The sequence below is a fragment of the Bemisia tabaci genome, chromosome 6 (genome assembly GCF_918797505.1).
Source record: "Bemisia tabaci chromosome 6, PGI_BMITA_v3".
Taxonomy (NCBI): Eukaryota; Metazoa; Arthropoda; class Insecta; order Hemiptera; family Aleyrodidae; genus Bemisia; species Bemisia tabaci.
In genome coordinates, this window is record NC_092798.1 from 30,843,224 (window position 1) to 30,867,866 (window position 24,643).

Below are 24,643 nucleotides of genomic sequence, written 5' to 3' on the forward strand. Positions count from 1 at the left end.
GTTATCCCTTAAAATTGTTGTACTACGCCACTTTTTTGGATGAATTGGGCATTACTCATTACTTTTGGTGTTACTGCAACTTAAGTTGGGGTAGTGCCGCAGCATTTGGGTCAATAACCTACTTTATTTGGGTACAACCACAATTAATTGGAAATTTCTACATCATCTAACAACCCTGTGCTCTTTTTCCCCGTAATGTGTCCCTTTATCCAATACGAGGACGGTTTTCTAAGAACGCATCAAGTAAGTGTAAACATGGCAAAAAATCTAGACGAGAGAATATTTGTGATTTGACTTACCCGTAAATAGCGACTTTATCCCTTTTATGAGCATCAGATATAACAGGATTAACAACATGATTCGAAGGTTGGAACATGCCTCCGCCTATAGAGTGATTAACGTGGGAGGGCGTCATCCCTTGGAGGGGACCCCCCGGCCGGTGGGCATCGTACATTCCACCGGCCACGTCCGGCGAATCCATATACCCGTGTAGTCCACTTTCATCGTACTGCAACAGAAAACAAGCAAACAAATCTATGAGTATCCAGTCAACTTGTCACTTTTGACACACTAACAAGCAATAAACTTAAACCTAAAATAAGATCCAGACGTAGGCGTAGGGGTCACCCAGCGAAATCGTGAATATGTGACATTCAAAATGAAATTACAAGGTGCAATTTGTCAGTTGACCTCTGTTTCAATGGACAAGGGTGGCGCTTGGGTGTCGCAGAGCGCCCGGGCACACTGTAAATGTGACTCACGCTTTTATAATCCAATAATATTCGAACATTCAACTGTCTGGATGGGCATTTCGGTCCTTTGATTGAATTTTCCACCAAGAGAACATGTTTCTAGAATTAAATAAAAAGATTCTTGTGCCTGGGAAAAAAGGCGCGTATATCAAGTAGAAACTGATTTGATTCGAGCAATTTTACTCTTGATAAAAAAAAATAAAAAAAAAATTTCCTCGCGGAAAATTCAAGTCTTTTTATTTTTCCAAGGTACCCAGGAATTAGTGAGAACTAGAAATACTTCAGATGACCACCTCGGAGGTCATGGAAAATTTCAAAATCCGTTTCATCAATGGCATCGTGCAGATGGATAATGGGAAGGGCTTTTCTAAACATGATATAATCTTCGTACAGTTTTCTCTTTTTTAATGGAGACAAAAACATTTTTAATATTTTACTCTACATTTTCTCTTGGGCGCTGCAATTTTCTTCGGTTGGATGACATTCAATCTCTTTTGGCGAGAAGAAAATCACCGAGCCTACATACTTCGGTCACAAATTGAGAAGAATAGAAGACAAAAAAAGGGCTCGAAAAGGCATTAACCGTATAATTCGTCCCACCAAGAACAAAGTACACGAACAACCGAGAGCTGAGAAAAATTAAAATCACAAAGTAATGCTCAAAGGCTTGTAAGTCTGCCTCTTGTCCGAAAAGATCATAAAAAGGACAAGAGCAGGGATCGCGGAGAAAAGAGACGGAGCTAAAGACAAAAAGATGGAGAAAACAATTGAAACAGTGACCTACAAAAGGAACTGTCGTTCAACAATGCCAAAGGACGAGGTGGCTGCCGGGTTGGACAGGTAGGAACGAATCCGAGTCTCGGCAATAAATAACACAACATCCCTGATTTTGATTTACTGCCCGGGCAATAAATCTACCTTAAGTACGAACTCCTAACCTATCATAAAACTAAACAATTAGGCGCTGTTTAAAAAAGTGCGTATTAAAAAAGGAGAGAAAAAGGTGTTTCCCCGACGTGAGCTCAATTTCCGAAACCTGGCTCTTTCTCTATAAACAAACACAACCGAGGTGGCACCCTATATTTTATCTTTGAAGCCTACCACGCGCAGGACGTCCCTTGGAGTTGACATGCATCTCAATCTCGCCACGCACAGCAGGTACGGATGCAATGACCTCGGCGGAATTACAAAGCCGGGTAATTAATAGTTGCTCGCATAAATAAATATTAACCGCATCGTTTTAAAGCAAACTACCCTATTGTGAGCGCGCAACATCCACCGCTAAAATTATTAGTAAGGGTACAGCCCCGCGGTGAAGACACAGAGTTTACTTCCGCGATTTCGTGTACACTAAAATTTTATTACACATGTAAACTGATTGTGGTTTGACGTACGAGTCGTTCAGACAGAAAGTTGATGTTTAGGCCAACGAGCGTTAGAGTTCACAATCGGGTGAATTGAAAATCTCAATACATAGGGGGAAAGCTCACTCGAGCACTATTTTCCTTTTAATGGCTCTACTGTTGGTTTTTTTATTATTTTTTTTTCCCCTGAAGCATTGACAACTTTGGTTACCTTGGCCGAGGAACTTGGGTGTGTCATATGAAGCAGAGTTCAGCCTACATGGCCGAATTTGTTTTGTCTTTGACCAGGTATACGGAATATTTGATAGCTTCTTCGCTTCATTCGTAGCGTAATTTATGAACTGAAATACAAGCCTATGGTCTCGCGATAGAGAAAACTCAATCATAGGTTCAAATGCAACTATTCATGTCATATAGGTACCTTTCTTCTGATTTTGCTTTTGACGTTGTGCTATACTGAAAAATTTGCTTAGATGAAGAAATTTCCAGACATATTTTACATAAAGGGAGATATTAAACGATATTGAGAAAATGCCTAGTACCAGTAGAATGAAGACATCATTGAGTAAAAAATCAGAGTTGAAAAATGTGGAATCATCAGGTGCGCGGAATTTATGAGAAAAAGGAGCATTGGAGTTGGGGACCTATAAGAAATCGAAAGTTGGGAAAGGTTAGGAAAGCGATGCTCGATAAAGGAATTTGGAGTGAAGCCAAAGGGGGCCGTGAAAAATGGATGTCCATTAGCTATAACCCACACTTTAGAAATAATTATAATTTATCTGTTGGAGACTGAAGACACGAGTGCGGAAATGTTGAGTGAACGCACGACCCCGGGGCCGACCGACTCCTCCGCACGATAAGAGGACAACACTCAACAACTCTCGTCTCCATCGGTTGAGGGCCGATGATTTTATTGATGGATGATGCACGCCGTCGCAACGTTGCGGAGCGCCGATAGTCATCGGACAACGGAGTCACTTGTCGTGATGTCAACGGAGCCGAGCTCAAAGATCCGAGGAATGTGAGAAACGTCCATTATTTAAATTTTAGATTACCATTACATGCTCTCCGTAAACCGAGGCTAAATTATCAATTACTTTCCGTGGCAGATTCGTATCACCGCCTCCCTGACAATTATTCTTTGTTTCTTGATTAATTATCCCTTTGTACTTTTCGTCTCTTTTTTCGTACCGTTCCACTTGCGCGTGTTCCAGTGGTTATCGGAAGATGAACTCGTCTGCCTTAATCAAAAGGGACGTGCGACAGTGCATGTACAACGAAAGTAAACAAAAGAATCCTCTCGAGTGTTCACACTTCTTCACACTTGATGTCCTCCGTTATCACCTGTTTTGTCCAGTGTTTGGACTTCCAGCGCCTCATCGCTTTTGCAGCGCGAACAGACTTTTGTCATGAGGTCCTGATTACTCCCAATAAAAAAATGATTTCTGGACATTTTAGGCTAGAATGGGCCACAATTGTCAGGGTGTGTGACGGAGACACAAAATACATAATTTTGAGCCCGAGCGTCTGTATAATGTTGATATTTTCCTATGGGTACAGAGATAAAATTGGTAGCAAGAGTAGTCAGTACGGATAAGAGTTTATGAATGCAAGAAAGAGGTCAGAAGAGGTTAAAACTGATTTTGATGTACTTTTGGTCGCTGAAACCGAATTTGATGTTTCTCACCAAACCCGCCTTGTGCGTTCTCTGGAAAAGCTGGAAAACTTTCAAAAATCATGCTTTTACGCGCTTTTCCGAGCAGGAATAGCTTATTACTCGTCGGAACGGAAAATTAGTTATCAGCAAAATTGCAGCCAAGTAAATCTTCGACAAAATTGGAAATATCAGGTTTTGCCTTAGGACTTAACTTTAAGGCACTGGAGGGCGCAAAAGTTTGAAAAGGACCAAAATTCACGTTTTTTTCGCGCTTTTCCGGCCGAGGGAAGAGAGCTAGAAGGATAGAGAGCTTGAGGGGCAGAGGTTCAAAGGCAAGAAGAAATTTCGAGAAGATACGAATTTGTCAATATTATATCATACATTCTGCGTATACAAGAGCGCAGCGGGATGATCATAAAATAGCGACGGAGACGAAAACGGAGAACCTGTTCGCAAGACTCTTAAGGAGCTTAATTAATTACGAGCCATCCGAGGAACGATCACAATGCCGACAATCAGAGGACGCCGGAGTTGTCTCCGTTTTCATGAGCCTCGAAAATTGCGCTTAAGCGCTTTTAGGAGTATGAGTTACGAGCGCTTTCGGACTGCGCTTGCGCGAAAAAGCGGGCCCGGGAGTGGGCGCCACGGCGCGGCGCAGGCGCAGACTCGACGCCGCGCCGGCGCCTCGCATTTCAAAATAATTATGAACGTCATTTTTTGGACGTCGCGGATTTCTGCGCGAATCGGAACCGTGTCACGGCGGCGATAAACGATAACAGGATTGCAAAAAAAAAAAAAAAAAAAAAAAAAAAAAAAAAAAAAACCCGAGACGTTTGAATCGATTCGGGTCGCCGGGCCCGAGACGGTGAGAGAAACCCAACGAGCTGGCGCCACTCGAAATTTCGGAATTAAAAAAAAGGGAATTAAAACAGCTTCCGAGAGCTACTCCGAAACGAGATTGACATAGAAAGTTTTGACCCGCGACGTGATTTTATACACGACGCACGGAATTATTTTGCGCGCAGTTATACTAATTCAAATTCCCCGTCTAACCTTTTTGGCCGAGTTTTAAATGCTCTTTCATTCATTCACCCCCGTTTGCTATAAGTAGCTCATTTCTTTTACAGCTTCGTGTCTTTTCAATGGTTCGTTTTATGATAAATTAGCTGGTTCATTCATTAATTCACTTGGTTATCTTGTATAGTCTAATGCATTGGAATAGACCTGTTCCACTTGTTCGTAAATATTGTGTTACTTCTGGGCCTTTGCGAATGTTCGACTTTAGTTTTATCGATCTGCGAAAATATTTACATCAAAAGGATTAATGAATAACAGAAGGTAACTTACTATGAGTTTTTTACCTCGTTCGGATTTTTTAAATGGGAGGTTTCAAAACATATTAAATCATTGGCTTTTGCGACTGAGAAAATTTCAATCAATGCGTGTTCCTCCGTTTTCGTGGGTAGTGAAAAGAGAATGAGAAAATTGTGAAAATACTATTGTGATAACTAGGATTGATCTGCGCCGTATCAAATTGAAAATTTTTATTATTGAACGACTTTTATGATCCTGACGGCTTCAGGAAAATCTCTGCTCGGTGCAAACATTATGCAACTGCGGGAAAATTATCCACAAGGAGACAGGAAAACCTCTGTGAGGAGAGGATTCGTTTCGTAGGAAAATTTTATCCGAATCAGATCGTTGACCCGTAGACCCTGCGCGGCGCAGAGTGGACAAGTTCGCTGGAGACACCGGGGAACGACTCAAACCGGAGCGCTTATGGGCGTCAAAGACATCCAGGTCAGCGCTGTCAAACTGTGCGAAAAAAGGTTATCTTAAGTAGCACTCTCCGCTGCGCTGAATGGCTATATTTTAGGGGCAAAATGACGGCACTGTTTAAAAAAAACCAAGGAACTTCTCGCACAGTGGCCGTTTTCGGGTATTTCAGTTGAACATTTCGAATACATGCTCTTCTTTGCTCTTCGTCCAGTACTGCCATGCTAAAGAAGAACGTCGTATGAACTATCGAGAGTGGCCAAATTTCCCCGAATAAAACATGTATTATTGGAATAAGTTATGCATATATCTTCTTGAAATTCTTCCGACTTTTTAGTTAAACTACGAACAAAATCCTCTTAAAAATTGAAGAAAAAATATTCACACATTTTCCTGTAAACTCGCTATTCGTCGAAGGAAATTTGGCAACGCCTGGAGGCTCATACGGCGTTTTTCCTTAGCACGGCAGAGTAGACGAACAGACATCGCTGGGCGCAGACGTCAAGCGGCGTCCATTTCGCGCTCGGGAAAATAATTACAGCGAGAGATACCGGGATTGAGAAATCCACCCTTCCTCACTCCTCCCCTCGGGTAGGGGGGGGGGGGGGCACGATGTAGAAGAGCCCCTCGTGTTGTGGCACCCCCAAACGGCACCTCTCCGGCGCGGCGCGCACTCGCCAGGTCTCGCCGAGGGATAACATATTTTTGAAACGGCAGAGTGTTGAAATTTATACCGATGTAAATACAGACCGCGGGGAGGGGGGTATGGGAAGAAAATTGAGGGGGGGTGGGGCCTCGGGGAGCGTGGGCGGGAGGAGGTGCGGCGAACATGGCCCAGGTCGAGATTTCATGAAAGACACTAGGAATCGTGTTGTACTCGCGACCGGGAAAACCGTAGGCCCGAAAAGCGGTGCGCGGTACAGTACACGCTCGAGTATTTTGACAGTGCAACACACATCATGGCATCATCTATCACGGCCTCCGTTGACAGTTTATAAACACATGGCCCTAACCCTCTCCGCCGAACCGGGCCGCGAGGAGAAAGAACCTGGAAAACCGCGTTGTCAAAGTTGTAAAAAAACCCCAAAATCAGAAAATAAAAACTATACTATCTGTATTTAAAATTAATATGAGAACTCCCACCTACAGGCTGATTATTAAAATTGATAGACAAAGCAATAGAAAAAGAAGACATAAAGGATATGGAGGGATCCTATTGGTGGAAGCGGGTGGTTGCATGGGACAAAGGACGTAGGTAGTAGACTAACTAACGGCAACCCACGAGAGACCCGATAGTTAGTCCATCATTTACCTCCTTAATCTATAAGAACCACCCATTTCAACCAATACGCCTTATGTCTTCTTTGTCTACAGTTTTGTCTATAAATTTCAATAATCGGCCCGCTGAGTGACACAGCTCTGAGTTAATTCAAGTAGATATCTAACCGGTGGGAGTTAAATTTGACCCAGTTCTCGAAATATTTCAGTTGTGATGACTACCGATTTGGTCATTTAATTAGTCTATAAGAACCACCTATTTCAACCAATAGGATCGCCCTATACTCCTTATGTCTTCTTTGTCCATAGCTTTGTTTATAAATTTCAATAATCGGCCCGCCGAGTAACACAGCTCTGGGTTAATCCAAGTAGATATCTAACCACTGAGAGTTAAATTTGACCCAGTTCCCGAAATATTTCGGTTTTGATGACTACGTGGCAGCTTCGGGGCGACCCAGACTTGGGGCGAAATCCCCCCTGTCCGGGGCCACCCCCGACACCCTCCGGCACCTTCGTGCCTGTTTTTTGTGATACTCATCCTCCTTTTCATTTTCGTTTCGAGTCGCTCGGCCGAGCTTGGGCGCACAAAGAACGTCTTCACTCGGCTCCTAATCCCTGCTGACTGCCTACAAACAAACGTGAGACGGGCATGATTCAGCAGCTACAGTCAATATTTGATTTTGTAATTAGGTGACACTTTGACTTTGTTTCTCGGATCCAGCGCCCCGGTTGTAACTCATTCATGGACCGCTACCTCTTTTTTTCCTCTGACTGTTGTTCCGTGGTCCACAGTCCCTGGCGGGAAAAATCCTACATCCCTTGGGTGTGTGCGATGTATGTGAACTTGAACATTTTTTAGGTAAAGGCACGGAGAGCTTTTTAAGAGACGAATTTTGTTTCATGCATGAGGGGGGGGGGCATAATACTGAAAATTGAAATGAGAAAAAAAATTAATTTACTAAAATTTTGTCTGGTTCCCCCTATTTTTTTCTAGTGCGGAGAGTAAAATTATTTTAAGTAAGAAAAATGAAGCTAAAATATAATAGATTTTTCTCGAGGTTTGCTGAAATCAGATTTAGCGTCACTTTTTCCTTCAGCGCAAAAACACACGACAGAGCAACTAATCCACCAATAGGCATGCGTCTCGCGACGGTTGCATGAACTCATGAATGCGATGAAATTTAAAATAATTTTTCTCTGCCTTTTCAAAAAATATTGCTTCGCTTTCTCGCAAATTATCCCCTTTTGAAAAAGTATCGGAAACATTAGTAAAAAAAAATTCAGGCTTCATTATAAACCTACTGTAACACACGGTAAAAGATCGACATCGGATCATTGGTTTTTAGTAGATAGTAGGATAACACCAGACAGACGGAAAGTATACAGCTGATTACAGCAGATAGGTGAAAATCTGGACACGTATCTCTTAAAAATTTAACGCACGCACACGCGATAGTGACGATACGGTAGTTTTTTACACATCGTACAACACGTAGATGTGTCTAAGTATACAGGGTGATCTAGGGTTAAGCGGCCAGACTACAGGAGCCGAAACACATTCAAAACCCCCTCTTTAAATTGAGATCTCTAGTTCTTTTAGATCATTTATGAATTCAGGGCATAAAAGTACAGAAGACTACAAATTTTCATGAGATTTGGTCCACAACCGTTGCAAAAAATTCAGGAAAAACGATTCACTTTCCAAAATTTTGGGCGGGCCGTAGCTCCGACTGGGGGCACTTTCGGGGGGGGGGGGGAACTTTATACACCGATAAAGTCTTATTTTGACCAATAGAACGCGCACCTGCAGTCTGGCCGTTTAACCCTGGATCACCCTGTATACGAACCATCAAGACTCTAGTTGACGAATGGAAACGAAAAAAATGCAACCCTAAACGATCGCAGGAACGAGAGAATAAACCACGTGGAAAACGAGAGAGGAATCGACCGGCGACCGCTTCGGCTAGCAATCAACATTTCTGGCCAGAATCTAATTGGAACGCGGCGGGTCCGGTCGGGGTGGAAAAAATGCTGATTTTCGGTGGGGTAGAACGAAACCCAATCCCGGAGTTAATAACAAGGCTGATTCACTGCGCTTTTCCCTTATTTCATGCGCGCGGGAGCCATTCACAACAGGACGTACTTCTGCCAAACGGAACTATGTGCATCAAGACACGAGCCCGGAGACCCATAAGACTACACGCATAACAGGGCTCACGTCATAATTCCGTTTGCCAGAAATACGTCCAACCGAATGACATAAATATTCATATTGGCCGCATCTTGTTTTCTCTCACCTCGCCGTTACACCGCAATCCCGGCTCCGTTGGATCACAGAAATACTGTTGTAACACGGTTATAAGCCAAAGGTGCTCTTTGTCTTTTCTGAAAGGTGAGATGGCCCCAGGGGCGGGAGAGCGAGGGGACATTTGGGCAGAGATACGGATGCGATCCGACCGTACCCTCGATTCTGAGAAATGCTGCGCCTGCCCCTTGAGGAGACCCCGCGCATACCTAATTGTCGAAAAAGGGGCTTCGTGGCCTCTTCCTTGGCCTTGGTATGCGGTCCTAACCTCTTTCCTACGGCGCGGCGTAGAGATGAGCGAACATCCCCCTGCTAAAATCGTAAACACTGCTTCAATGGTCCAATATTTCCCCGGTGTCAAGGAAACCACCCCGCCTTCTATCAGGCTGCAGACAGTAACGTTGACTTTACCGCCAATTAGAGCCTCCTTAAATCTGCCTCTACGCTTCCGCGCGCGATAACAGGAGATAAACGCCGATTGTTACGGCCGCGTAAAAATATCACGCCGAGTGATTCCCTTCCTGAAATTACTGCTGCTATTCACTAATGACTGTTATTAGACGTTTGGGCAAATCGGCGTTTAGCAGAGCGACTTAAGCCGTGATGGCAACCCTTCGACCCGGAGTGTGAAATTCGGTGAGAGATTTCGATGTGCGTAATGACAAATAGGACCGTATTCTACATTGTTTATGGGATCACGGGCTCTTGTCAACCGGACGATTCAGAGGGGGTTCTTTTATCTTTCATGGATGTAAATACTACCTTCATTTTATTCGTGAGATTTTAAGGTCATAGAGAAGGAAAGTAACTCAATATAGGAAACCAAATAATATTAATATTCTTCGGCGTAAATATATTTCTATTCAACCAAATTTATCGTTATACCTACGGTGCGTGCGGAGATTTCAAAAATGAAACGATAGCTCTGACTGTTCTGCTTTTCATAATTATAATCAACCTTCTAATGGCACACAACTTCATCGACGGTTGACTCCTAACTTTTGACTTGGGGAGAGGCGCAACATTTCAAATTAACTTTTGATGAGTTCCTTGAATTTAGGTATGGACTTGTCAAGGTCCCATTTAATTATTTTTTAAGTGCAAATCTATTTTTCTGAATATCACAATTTAAAAAAAATCTTACGTTCCATTTTTAAAGATTCCCGTTTTGAAAACAGCTGATGTCATATTTGAAACAGAGAATATTAAAAAAAGGAAAATAAAAACTGATAACAGTTTTGTGCGTCGAAATAGTTCCCGTCGTTCAACGGGGGTTAATCAGAGAAAAAACCAAGAGGAGGAAAATTTGGATTCCATGAAAACTCGGCAAGAGTTTTTAAGCCCCGAAGTCGTGCGTTGAACTAACTTCGCGGATGGATTAATCCTTGGGTCCAGAACCACCAAATCAGGAACGAAACCTGAGACTCTTGGACTGCTAGCGCATCATCCCCCGTACCACAACGACCCTTGCCCGGATAGAAAACGCTGCGAGAGGGGGGAGATTGAGGCTATTTTTTGTGCCTATCCGAACAAATCGGCTGGAGTTAGCATCCCTTGCTAAATTGCCAGTTCTCACTTGATAATCCTCTCCTTTTACATTCGTTCTATGTAGAGCAATTACTCCGAGTCTCCCATGAAGCGACAACCCCGATCCCTTGTGAAACAGTCGGAGAAAGGCCCTGGCTTAGCGGGCTCTATATTCACATCCGGAGCCAGTGTGAGTAACATTCCCCGCGTTGTCACGTTGGAAAAATAAATAATTTATTTTCCTTGCGTACAGATAAAATATTGATCTGTGGATTAACTCTTAATGACCTGTAATTTTTAAGGGTTATTTCTCTAAAATTACTCTTGGATTGGTTCATCTGAAAATTTCATTGCACTGTTATTATTTTTTAATGACGATTTAATTTAAAATTCTTAAGAGGGGAGAAATATAATAAAATGAGAAGTTAAACATTTTATCAGGGCATTTTAAAAATTTTCGAATTCTAAAGGATAGATAGGTTGTGGGACGAAAATTATGGTTAAAATCTTACTTTTTAATGACGTAACCAGCCAATTTATGTTTTAGTGCGGATAAACTTATTTTCACTAAGTACACAGCTGAACAACAGCTGAAAGAGAATTATATTTAGGTATTCGCAATCGTAAGGGTATTTTAAGAGAAAAAAAAAACAAAACAAGAACAAAAAAAACGGGAAAATGCAAAAACAAAGCAGGTTCAAATTTATTAGACTTGATCAAATATTTAGAGTTTCATACTCATACCAGCGGGTGATTTGGGCGAAATCAATGTTTTACTAATTTTTTTAAAAGTCAATTCAATCTAAACCCTTCTTGTTTTTTTGGATAGGCGCTGATATCAAGTAGTAGAAATTTAAAACCATGTAAGCGCCATCAAATGTTGTTAAGATTATAGGTGACGCTTCCCTCGTTAGACGAAAAGCCAGTATGACCTGAGAACAACGACTCTTAGTCTTATCATGTAGAGAAAACTATCCGATCAGAAGTTCATGAAGCTGTTTAGTTTTGGTTCTTGTGCATTCAGGGAGATAAAAAATTGAGCAACATCTGATGGCACTTCAAGTTATGATTTTTCACTCGTCCATTATTACAGCCATGCTTCATGAAAAGCAGATAAAAAAAAATTGCTCAAACCCATCGCATTTTCTATTTCCGTCAGTGAGTGACAGAAAGGTAGGAAGTTCTGTTCTGAACGCAAAAATCCAACCTACGACTTTGTAGAGAATCGCGAGGGTGCCGATTATATTCAAACAATTTAACTTCGAAGCGAGAGGAGATCGAGGGCGATTCATTCATGCTGGGACAAAATCCGGATTAAGCGGAATGTATTGGATGTGATCTATTGTAAATGGGTGCAAATATTTGAGCAGAATAGGGCACAGGGCACATGCCTTTCATGGAATGCATCAAGCCCCGGTGACCAAGTAACTCTGGAATCATTGTTTGTTTAAAATGGTAAATTTTAGTTCATTCGCTGTGCACTTTTTCCGACGGATGTTGCACCGATAAATTTATTGATGTAAAATGAAATTAATGTGTTGATGTTGCCGGTTGATGGTCAAATTATGCATTTTGTCATATGCTATGGGCACATAATAAAATTTGATGGAGCCCTAACTTTTGCATGTTTTTTTCTAAAATGCCTGAATTATTTACCATTTTGATAGGAAAAATTGAGTTAAAAGGAAAAACCCACGTATTTTCCGACCAATTAGACCGCTTAAAATTGTTCACTTTATTTTGTTCCATCAAAGTTGTATCTTATCCATTAGCGATGGAAATTCACTGCGATTAATATTAACTTGGGCATAGAAATTCTGTTAAACATAAAATAATAAAGCTGTTCATAGAGGTATACGGATGCTTAGCTACATATTTGGAAAATTTTCTGTTCACATGTTAACGTCAGAAAAGTGCTAATAATGAAGTAAAATGCGATTCGGTTTTTATTGCACCTAAAATGGCTAGAACTGCTAAAAATTTGCAGTTCAGTAAATTTCATTGGAAATTTAAATTCGAAAATAAAATTAATTTACGACTTTTGAAAGGGCCTTTGCATTAAAATGCAAGTGTTATTCCTAAAGGGATATAAGAAGGAAATTCACAACAACCTCTTACACAATCAATCTAGCGTCATTCAATGATTGATTCTGGTGTTCCAATGTCGTGTAAATACAGTTCTGTCGAGTTTTTCAAAACACAAAATAAATCCTTAGGCTTCTGCTTTCAACGCAAACTAACGGATACCTACAATTTTTAGCACGAACTAAAGATGCGTCACAATTGCTACATACCTTTGCACACACAAATATTGCTCTCTTGCTAATCCGTTGATGCCATACTGACATTAAAACAAGTGAATAATAATATCAACGACTTTCACACGACACCGCTTGCAGTAAGTAGCAGGTAGATAATCCGTAATCAGTAGGAAACACTTCAAAGCAGCGTATTTTACGTGGGTTAGTCAAGAGATAACACACGGTAACTGGCTGACTCCGGATACCTGTACATACGGTGTACACGCAATTTACTAATTACTTTGGAGAGAGTCGTCATATTTAACCACGGTAAAATAGTTTAAACGTTCGTTACGCTTTAACAAGACAAATTTAGCCCTTTAAAAGCGACTTCACGAGGAAAAATGCTATGAAACAGAGAACTTATTGTAATAAAAACTGCATTAACGTTAAAAGCAAATGATGGCTCTCGCATATGATACTTTTGCAGCACCCGAATAAAATAACTTTAATTCATCCTGAAGAAAAACACGTGACTCTTGGACTTACATATGGTGGAACGTTAATAATTTACAATAAAATTAACTCTAAGTACCTGAACTTACTTATTTTATCCAAAATAGGGACTACAATGATGTCTGAGTGGGTGTAAATATAGAGAAAATTTCAATATTATTTTTTCATTTTTACTTGACATTATTTTCACTGGGCACGCCGTTGAAAAAATCTAGCTAAAAGTAAAATTAAATTGGTAAAGGGGTACATTTTAATACAACTATTTCCTAAGAGAAAACTGGTCAAAGGTAAATTTTTGTGATAAGATTTGGAATTTAACCCGATTGAAGTTACTATGAACCCGCTCTTTGGCTCTTCCTTGGAAATTTAAGCACGATTAGTGCCGAGACAATAAAATGAAATATTAGAACCGGAGGATTATCGGAAAAAAGTACATGGGAAGGTTACACGAACTTTTAATATGTGCCACTTTTACAATAAATTTTAAAATATTAAAAGTAGAAAACACGCGTCCTGGCTCGTAAAACTCGGGCTCGTCATCAAATCGATATTTATACGTTTTTATGACCCATGATTGAAACTGAAATGAACCATAAAAGATAGCGAGACAGTAAAAATTAGGTGGAATTCTAGATTGAATGCGCTAAAGGCGCTACATTACAGAGGATATAGAATGCCTAAAACTGTCTGGAACTGCCAACATAAAGATTCCCATGGATCGTAAAAATGAGGACCACAAAGTCCACGGTGGCTCGTATACTTTCGGATATGTTTTGAGACTCGCCACAACGGTGGAGATTCCTGGCCTGGTCATTTATGAGTTGTGTTCGACCGGTATACGATAAAATAATAACTCTGTTTTGGGAATTAAATATATGATTTTAACTCGTGACAAACATAAGACAACCATGCCTCGGCTATTCGCCGGAGAAGCTTCGACTGCCATTATATGACTTTAAAAATATATTGTGAAAATTAGATTTTGCTTTGACCACTCTTATCATTCCATCGTTAGAATTGTGTGATATTTTTTTTAAGCCTGTTCCTTTTAAAGTAGGTACAATCAATTATTATTGTATTAAAATGTTTAACATTTTTTAAAAAAATTGTGAAAAAGTAAATAATGCAAATGGTGTAAATTATATTGAGGAATAATTTTAAAGAAAACGATGTAGACTATTCATACTTTTTGCGGCGGTATGAAATTCGAAAATAATCATGGAAATAACACACGATTTATCTTCACACTTTGGAAATTTTACTCAAAGTAGTTTTCAAGCGCCTCTACTAAATTCTTTACCAGTAATCAAATGAATGTCTACGACAAGAAGCCAATATATTTTTAAGGTAGTTGTGGCATAAGTCTACAAACGCATTAAATTCATTTCAATCCCAGAATATTAAATTTAGTTTAAAGTTTTATTCGTTGAATTATTTATTTAATTGAGTACTTAATCATAATTTGTTTGTTAAAAATGTACAGTTCCTTGTTTTAGAGGAGTGAGCGGTCATAAACGAGGAAATACCTCTTGACTCTTAAAAATTAAATAAACAATAGCACCGTGACGCGCGATTTACATGCTTCAGTTATGCTACAGAAATAAAGTGTCGCACTTATTTATTTCCCTGCTGAGATTTTATGAGTCAGCGAACATATTTGACGAATCGATAAAAACAAAATACATCCCTTGCGGAGAGATGCGCTGTACATGCATTTTGCAGATCTGTAAATACTTTTTATTCAGTTTTGACGGCTTCTTACCACAGAAATTTCCATGGGAATTTAAAAAGCGATATTTCAGCATTCGAGGTATAATGAGATGTTGAAGATAAAATAAAGAAAAGGGTAGTTTATGTAATAGCTACTGGAATGAATTTATGAAATCTGATAGAATCGTATAACGGAACAGTTTAAACTTCACTAAATAAATATATCGCAAATTAATGTGTCATATTTACTGTTCTTTTATTGGGCGAGGGTTAATCATGATCAAGGTTCATTTGCTGTAGTGAGGATGCAGTGTAGGAATTTTTAAAAAAATTATAGGAAATAAAATTTGATCGCTGATTGATTGATTCTAACCTCTTAAAGATTTATTATTAACTTATTTTCGGCGGATTTATCAGGTATACGCATCGGCTATGATCAATGATTTCATTTGAAATTTAAAACACTTTTACTCGGATTGGCCACTTAAATTTAGAGATAAAAACGTAAATGTTATGTTTGATTTTTATTTTTAGACTGCAGAGTGTAAATACACTTATGTTGCAATTTTATTTCATAATATTTTATTTGTTTACTTATTTTCTATTTGCTTCTTGCTTCAATTCCTTGCTGAAGTTTGAGTTATATAGTCGGTATTACTTTGTTGGAGCAAAAGAAAATAGCACGGTCGTATTGTAGAGGCTTCGACATCCATGCGTTTCAGTTGAGCTATACCCGGCGTTATAGTTATTAGCTTCCAGAATGATCTCTTAGAGGCCTTTTACGGTGGGCTGAAAATGGGGGCTTTTTGGGGGTATCTGGCTCAAGATGTAGATAAAGCCACAGGTGTAATCAAAACTCTTTCCACCAAATTCAAAAAGGGAATGCCGATAAAAAAAAACCGAAGTGCGCGTAAATAAATAAAACTTCCCGCACCGGCGCCCAAGAACGCGCAGCGTGAGGCCCTGACAAACCAATAATTTTCAACCCCACACGGAACCTTCTTTATCTACAACAATACTTCAGAAGGGCGATAAAGGGGTATTAAATTACAGTAGTATTGTGCCGCGATTTAAACCTTAGTGACACAAGACCAATCCGTCTTGGCGGTGCGGCGGTAGTTCAATCAGAATGCTAACAAACCGGCAATTTTATTTTCAGGTAGAGAAGAAAATTCCCGTGTTCCGTGGAGAATTTCGGGAACCGATGGAAGCTTTACACCCGAAAAATTGCTTGGGCAATTCTTTTGACTTTCGAATGATTTTGCTCAAGCATTAATATTTCCTTAAAAAATTAAAATGCTCCAATAATCAAGCGAATGAGGCCTTCCATAAAATCGCAACGGCAAATTCTCGATTAAGGTGGCAGTTTACTAAACGATTCGTTTTTCATTAATAATGTAAAATTACTACTTCTTTAAAATTACAATTTTACATTTTCGGGGATCTTTGTGTCAATACTCTCCTCTTCTTTCCTTTTGATTCAATAATTAGTTTAAATTTTAAAATTATTGGGCAAATAGAGTATAATAAACATGACGGTTGCAATAAAACCCAATGCAAATGACTAAAAAATTATCCACGAAAACTTGGCGTTCGAATAAAATGTGTCAATTGGCTTGAAAGTACTATTTCAAACGTGCGCAGACAAACCGCACGATTTGCGAACACTTGGCACACATTTTGTGAATACATTTTCAAGTTAAATTAATTTTGTAGGTGGTTACAAATTTATCCTTTAAAATTGAAAACACACTCTAAACTGCTTTGTAAAAGATTTTCATAGATTGTCCTAGCAATGTTTGTATTTTATCACCTCACGTTCGCGACGAGCTGAAAATTGTGTAAAATGTTTAAATTGACGATAAAAAATTGGGTGTGAAATCGTATGACTTGTCGGTACTTCATTCATCTAAGACACACCAGCTGTCAAGCGTCTCAATAAATTTATTTACTTATATTATTATAAGTATACTTAAAGTGCACTATTGCTTATCTAAAGATATACATCACTCTTTTTCCGAATGTGGCGTTCCTCCGCCGTTCTTGAATTCGGGTTTTCATTTCTAAGATCCCATACACAATATTTTTCTATAACATTTATTAATTTTTAAAGAACAAAAAATTATGGGAATTGTAAGTCTAAACTTGGAAATTAAACTTATTACATTTTAAACTTTATAATTCAATGCTGGATCATTTTTACATGAAATGCAAACAAATGCATTCATTTTGAGTTAGGTATACGTAAGTATAATGCTTTTTCTAATTTATTGTCTCGCTCTTGCAAAAACATCCCTTCGGAGGCTTTTAGTATTTTAATTAAATGGCATCGTTTGCGGTCTTATCCTGTGGAAAGGACCGAAACAGCTTAACAAAAACGATACTAGTAATTTTGGCCGAGACTAAAATAAACCAATTTTATGCTGTACTTGTACTTACGGATTTGAACCACTAGTTATTGCGCTATCGAAAAAGTTTTGTCTGGACATTATTTGCTTCAGTAAAAATTGTTTTAAATTAAAAATAAACAAAAATAAATAAATTATCATCATATATTAATTATTTTTATTAGTTCCAATAAACCCGGCCGGCGGCGGCGGCGGTGTTCTGAGATGTACTACTAATGTCGCTATTCGATTTTTTTCTGGAGTTTAAATATGTGCATGAGATAAATTTCCTGATTGATCAAACATGAGTTTTGATCGAAATTATTCATTTTATGTCTTCCCTATCCAGCTTCAAAGATGAAAAATTTAAACGATGATTGTTTTTGTTATGTTTTTGCGACGGGACTCAAGATTTAACGGAGGAATTTCAAGGCATGAAGACATCACATATGTTTCAATGCCGTCTTCCATTTATTTAATATTTTAGATGATAAATTGAGAATTATTGGTAAAAATTGTCTGCGATTTACCTTCTCCGTACGCGTCAGAAAATTGTGAGCAATAACATCCGTCGGTGTTCCGATTAAATGTTAAATAAAAAGAGACTCCCTCTGATAATATACTTCATAGAAATATACACCGGTGTGAATGTACTTCCTACTTTATGATGTCTTGCGAAAAATTCGGTGGTTATATTTTCACATTGCCAGTGTGTTTATATTTCCTCCAACTTTCTCAACACGGAGTTGTGCACTTTCATACGTCCGTTAAAATTAAAAAAAAAGAGCAAACATTCGACTATTGGTATGGTTCAGATTTCGGCTATCATTGAAATATCACAGCTATGAATCAGATAAACAAACCGCGTGCATAATGGTACTAGCTGGTTGTGCCAAACATTATGGCTACGGATTTGCACGGCTAAATGCTGGCCGATCAGAGGTAAGTTTTTAAAGCTTTTAAATTTAAAACCTCATTTGCAATTTTAGTCGTCATGTGACGTGAGTACAAACTCAATTTCCTACATGCGTATTTAACTTAATTTTTGTTATGTTTTTACTGCTGTCAAGATGAATTTTTTTCTTCACTTCGTGCAGCCAAATGCCGGCCGACTGTAAACTAGGTGAAATTAAAGTCTGTTTGCAATTATGGTTGCATGTTATTCACTGATTTTACTTCCTACCTATGGTTATCTTCATGACTTTTTCGGCAGCTAAAAATGAGCCTGCATAAGACAGCTAGAAACGCTCTACCTTAATAGTGTTTAATATTTTAGCCTTGTTTTAATGTATTTTTTTATTTACTTTTTACTGAACTTTATCAGATACAGGTAGGGTAGGCGGACATTATTATTTGTGTTTTATTATAGTTATTTTGACTTCTTATACACTTTGACGAATAGCAAGCTAGTGCCTCTTGCTCTACTTCAAAGTATGAGATAAAGGAAAGCTTAAGAGGTCTGTCTTGAGTTCATTTCTTCAGTAGGTACGCTCAGAAGCTTAATCTAAGCATGCTGAGGCTTTCAGAAAGTCGTTCAAATTTTCTGTTCTTTCAGATCAAGTACCCTTAGTTATTGCACACAACTTTTTGGACCATGGGCTATTTATTTTCTTCCTACTGGGATAAAAGCCTTTGGGATGAAACTAAATACCTATGAAGTCAATTAACCCATGTTTAATTAAACTAGATAAATGAGGTACAATTGATAAATTACTCACCCTCGGTTGAGCCATATTGAGATTTATTTAACACACTAGCACTTTAAATTATTAGAAAATATATTATAAAAAAAGCACTGCCCTAACAAAAGATTCACAATTTAATGATCGAATTGAACGGAATCCGAATCACGATACGCGCACTAAACTTATCATTTTCATAAACTAAAAGTGAACTAGCTCAGAAGACTTATTCCACACACGGATCACAGACTTTGGCAACACAATGTGAAAAAGTATTGGACTATAGACTTATCTAAAGCAATAGCCAAAATTTCTCGTAATGAGCTACGGACTAATTTGGGGTATTTCTTGGGACCAATTTATTTATTGCTAAAATAAATTGAGAGCAAATTGCCACGAAGAGATTTGAATTGGAGGTTAAGATTCCGGCTAAGACTGAGATGAATTAATTGAATAAATTAATTTTAAGTAAAAAGCCGGTCCATGGGGCTTTAAAAAGCCCGGATGCTTGGAATTACGCATGTTTGAGGAATCGAGCGGGTAAAAGCATTGCTGATTGATTTGATAGGTGATAAAGGGTAATAAACACAAACACCGTAGGCGACACGTGGGTCGGGATCCAGACGAAATCCTTGGAGGTGAGGTTGAGTCGTACACAGAACCGAGCGAGAACTATCAGAAAACGATCATGATCACCGCACTGAAATCCTGGAGGGATCCGAAAACAAATCGTAAAAACCGCGCGCGGATTTTGCAATCACAACCGATCAATTCCGGCCGATGCCGGGTCACGACCGCGAATTCGAGGACGACGACGAGAGCACGAGGACCGCGGGAGGAGGAACGCGCGAAAAATCCCGATTCAAATTGGCAGGAATTTATTGTTTTGGCTCAAAAATCCAGGAGCATCATAGGACGAGAATTATAGCCATGCGCAGCGCACCAGTCGATGGGAACTGTCAATCAAAAAACAGATTTAAGTTTAGATGCGCAGTAGGTGACAGCATCGAGAGGCTTCGTGCGCAGTCGGCGAGCTCTGCCTACACTGGGCGGGGCTCCGAAGCTGAGAGCGCTGGCTCGGCACCGGGGATCGCACCGTCTCGCTCCTCCGCCGCGCTCCGCCGCCGCCGCTCCACCGCGCCGGCCGGCCCGGGCTCCTCGTAAAATGGTGGATTCCCATTCCGATTCTAATGGCCAGGAGACGGCCTAGGACACCGCTCGCCACGCCGCTCCGCTCCTACCCCACCGGCAAATATGAAAACGCGACGAAATAACAAAAACAAAACAAATTAAATATAAAATATTGTACAATTTATTCCTTTCCTCTCTCATCTTGCGCTTTCTTTGGAAAAACTCTCTTCTTATTTCTGTGAATTTCATCCCCTCTTGTGTCTGGTCTAAAGAAATTCTGCTGGAGATTCCGGCTATGATAAGGGAGCTTTCGGAAATTACGTAACGCACTTTTTCGGCAGAATCAACCCTCTCCTCCGTTGTGATATTTTTGGGACGAAGATCTCTGTTCTTGGACGAATAAAATCAAAATGACTTAACGCTCTCCTCAACCGATTTCCATTCCGATTCTAATGGCCAGGAGACGGCCTAGGACACCGCCACTCGCCACGCCGCTCCTACCCCACCGGCAAATATGAAAACGCGACGAAATAACAAAAACAAAACAAATTAAATATAAAATATTGTACAATTTATTCCTTTCTTCTCTCATCTTAGGAAAAACCCTCGTTTCTCGAGATTCCTTATTTCTGTGGATTTCATCCCCTCTTGTGTCTGGTCTGAAGAAATTCTGCCGGAGATTCCGACTATGATAAGGGAGCTTTCGTAAATTACGTAACGCACTTTTTCGGCAGAATCAACCCTCTCCTCCGTTGTGATATTTTTGGGACGAAGATCTCTGTCCTTGGACAAGTAAAAACAAAATGACAAAACACTCTTCTTAACTTCCCTCCTTATTTCTGTGGACTTCATCCCTCTTGTGTCTGGTCTAAAGAAATTCTGCCAAAGATTCCGACTATGATAAGGGAGCTTTCGTAAATTACGTAAGGCACTTTTTCGGCAGGATCAACCCTCTCCTCCGTTGTGATATTTTTGGGACGAAGATCTCTATCCTTGGACAAGTAAAAACAAAATGACAAAACACTCCCCTTAACTTCCCTCCCAACTGAACTTTACGTAATTTATGGATTGCCCCTGTTCGCTTCCAATTAGTTGATTGACAAAAAAAGCTACGGGGTCCGAAAAAAGTTCTCAAGAATAGTTAAAAATTGTATTTAAAAACATGTCGATAGTGAAAAAATGCGCCATCTTCGGCGCGTGTGCAGTGTGCAGTGGTGCACTCTGCGAATGTCATCTCCTCTTGTCTGGTCGGCAGAATTTTGCCGAATGTACAAAAATGTGATGATATTTTTTTCCTTCGAATTTTTCATATGGGAGTTAAGAATAATATGCAACAAAGTTTCTGAAAACTGTTGAAAATTGAACTCTGAAATACATCGATGACGAAAGTTGGAAAATTAACATCATTCGGTGCAGCATTTAGAAATCTTCATACAGGTTTTATTTTAAGTATTTTCAACTAAAATTAACCATGATACACATTTCCTTCAGATTTTTTCTGTGATACCTAACTCAGAACGAGCACAGTCAATTTCGAGGAAAGCTGTTGGTCAGTTTATTTTAGAGAAAAAAAATGAAAATTTTAAGAAAACTTGCAATAACGCAATCGGAAATACGAAAAAGGCGATCTTTGCTGATTAATGTCTTGTAGAAAACTTATTTAATGATGCTTCATGGTGAGCATCTAATATTTTAATGCTATAAGATACACGTTTCGACAGGAAACCGGTCTCCACAGTATAACATTAAGATAAATTTCCATCAGTTCTTACTTATCTTTACAGTATTACTACAAAAAAATTGATTAAGGGAAATAAAAGTCAAACTGCATTTAATGAGATTCATACGGATATTTTTCAAAATCAAAGTAATGGAATGACAAACAAAAGCACTGTGAAACTCATTCTAAGAGTAAATCACCACTTGCACGGACACCCAGGCTTAACGAAGTAAAAATGGGGGCCCACTTCTCTTTACAAAAATAAAAAATAAAATAAAAAAATAAAAAAAAATCGTGAATCCGTTAAACTGTGTTTAAATTTATTGTTTGTATTTATTCACCCATGTGTTAATCGACTCTTCATCATAAAAATGCCGGATACACAAATGTAGCAAATTAGAATCATAATTTTTCTACAAAGCGACTTCATAGTGATAATCAGCAAATATCTTGCAAAAAATAAAAATTACAAGGCATTGTCACCGCTTTACGCCAAACTGGTGTTACTTGCTTTCTTCCGCAAGCAATCGTGGCATATGAGAGTGATACCACTATTCAACCACGTGGGAGCTCGGGTTGCCTACACTATCAACTGAAGGCAAACTGACAGAGAGGTACTGCTACCGCTCTGCGCGCCGTGCTTGGTTATTTCCCATTATTCCTGCTTCCTTTACGTACCTCTTAAATTATCTTCTTTAAACAATCTCATTCGTAGATTTATGAAATCAAAAACTTGTAATTCTACACTTCTTAGAAACTTCTCTTTGTTTTTTAAGAATCCTGGACTGGAATAGCAAGGTCCCTTCAAATCTTGCAAATAGCATGAGTGGAAAGAGAGTTTATCAACTGTTTATGTAAGAATGTCGCATTATGACAACAAGTCTAATGAATATGAAGGATTGGAGATAAACCATAGCGGATTCTGAATTCTCTGGTCTAAAGACGCAAAATCTCAAAGTTAAAACGTATCGCAGCAGGAAGTATATCGTTACATCTTCGTTTCCAGAGGCTTATCATTTTCATAAAAAAAAAAAGATTTGAAAGGAAACTCATACTCTATTTAATTAAAAATTAATTGTTGGATCAATAGTATGGAATGACAGAGGCAGGTATCTGCTCAGTTGCAAAATCACCGACCATTATAGAAACAAGTAACCATTTTTCCACTTAAGAACCAGCAACTAATTAAGAATGAAATTCTTCAGTGCAGGCTCTATATTGATAAAACCAGGAGGGAATTGTGAGAAGTGTTCTATTACTCTAACAAATTTAGAGTCGAAATTTGGCTGAACGAAAGCACAGCTTAAGTTCGGAGCCTTAGCACCCGCGAGAAAGGCAACACAGGAGCCAGACTATGAGTCTAGTCACCCTGGTGGGCACATCGAAAACACACCATAAATCACAAGTTCGCTCGGCTGGCTGCCTAACTTCACGGCGCAATTGTTTATCTTTACCTCTCGTCACGTTGTTTTGAATTCAGAATCGGGAATCAGAAATCGATATTGCCAGTGCAACGCCCCGTTAGGGCAGTGGCGCACTTGCAGTGTCGCTGTGTTTTCATGAGATCAGAATATGCAAGTCATCGGACTTCATTTCTTTCTTCTTTTTTTAATCTGCTGGTTGCCATCAAGTCCGCTTCCGCGACATGAGCGTGATATTTACTTTCCACTTTTTTATTTACAGCCACTCGAACCCTCGACTCATCAACTGTAAATCTCATTTATACAGCTCACGCATGACCTTGCAGATCGATTTTTGATACGGACGATAAATTATTTGATTATATTTTGACCCAAATATTCTGAAATGTTTGTCCTCTCTTTTCTGTTTTCCTCTTGACAAATCCCCATATTAATATTTTTCATACTTTAAATTTATAAAAATTTAAAAAAAGGCCTCGCACCAAGTTTTAAAAGTGTAAGGCTGCCCTCTCCAAAAGGCACAAACAGTGTGCATTGTAATTAATAGAAATGCAAAGAAGATGCTTAACATCGCGTTATAAAAAAGATAATTCTAATGAGTCTAGAATAAAATTAAAGTTTGGGGATAGACCCTCGCGAGGGATTGAAATAATTTGCCTCGATAAAAATTTAAAAATACAAAAGAGAAAGTTTTCGGTTTTGAAAATGTTAAGGTATATAGGTTCGCACTTATATTATCTTAAAGTTCGTGAAAATCATAGAATCTTTTTCTCCGTATCTGTTTTACATTATGCTTGTTATTCCTTAATTGCAAGAATTTAATCCGAGAGCAGATCTAATGAACTTCAACTGAGATTCGTTGAAATTATTTTTTTAATGGCGCGATGTCATATCGTATACCACCTTGAACATCCTTTAATCATACAATGTAAGAAAAGGAGCTGCTTAAGGAACGACTATATAAATACTGACGAGAAAGGCTTGAGTATTCGTCTAAAATGACGATTTTATGACCTCTTCAGACAAAAATCGCTTCCCAAATCAGAAACTGCCATACGAAACGAATGGACTTCACTGCTCGTAATTTTCTTCACAAAGGATAAAGAAAAGTCACTAATAATTCCAAGGATACTATTTGATGGTGAACTGCCGTCGCAGTCTTTTGGATTTTTAAATA

The 24,643-nt window shown here is 39.1% G+C and overlaps 1 protein-coding gene across 5 annotated transcripts in view; it reads right to left on the minus strand.

The window, feature by feature from the left end:
* Nucleotides 1–24,643, minus strand: part of hth (Meis homeobox homothorax) — a 386,117-nt gene that overhangs the window by 276,302 nt on the left and 85,172 nt on the right. For 3 of the 5 annotated variants that reach the window (XM_072301815.1, XM_072301818.1, XM_019061762.2), the window contains one exon: nt 300–508. In XM_072301815.1, the coding sequence (XP_072157916.1) occupies nt 300–508 (209 nt within the window). Of the gene's footprint in view, nt 1–299; nt 509–12,953; nt 13,023–19,230; nt 20,214–24,643 lie in introns of those variants that run through there. The other 2 variants (XM_072301817.1, XM_072301816.1) reach the window with 2 other exon arrangements.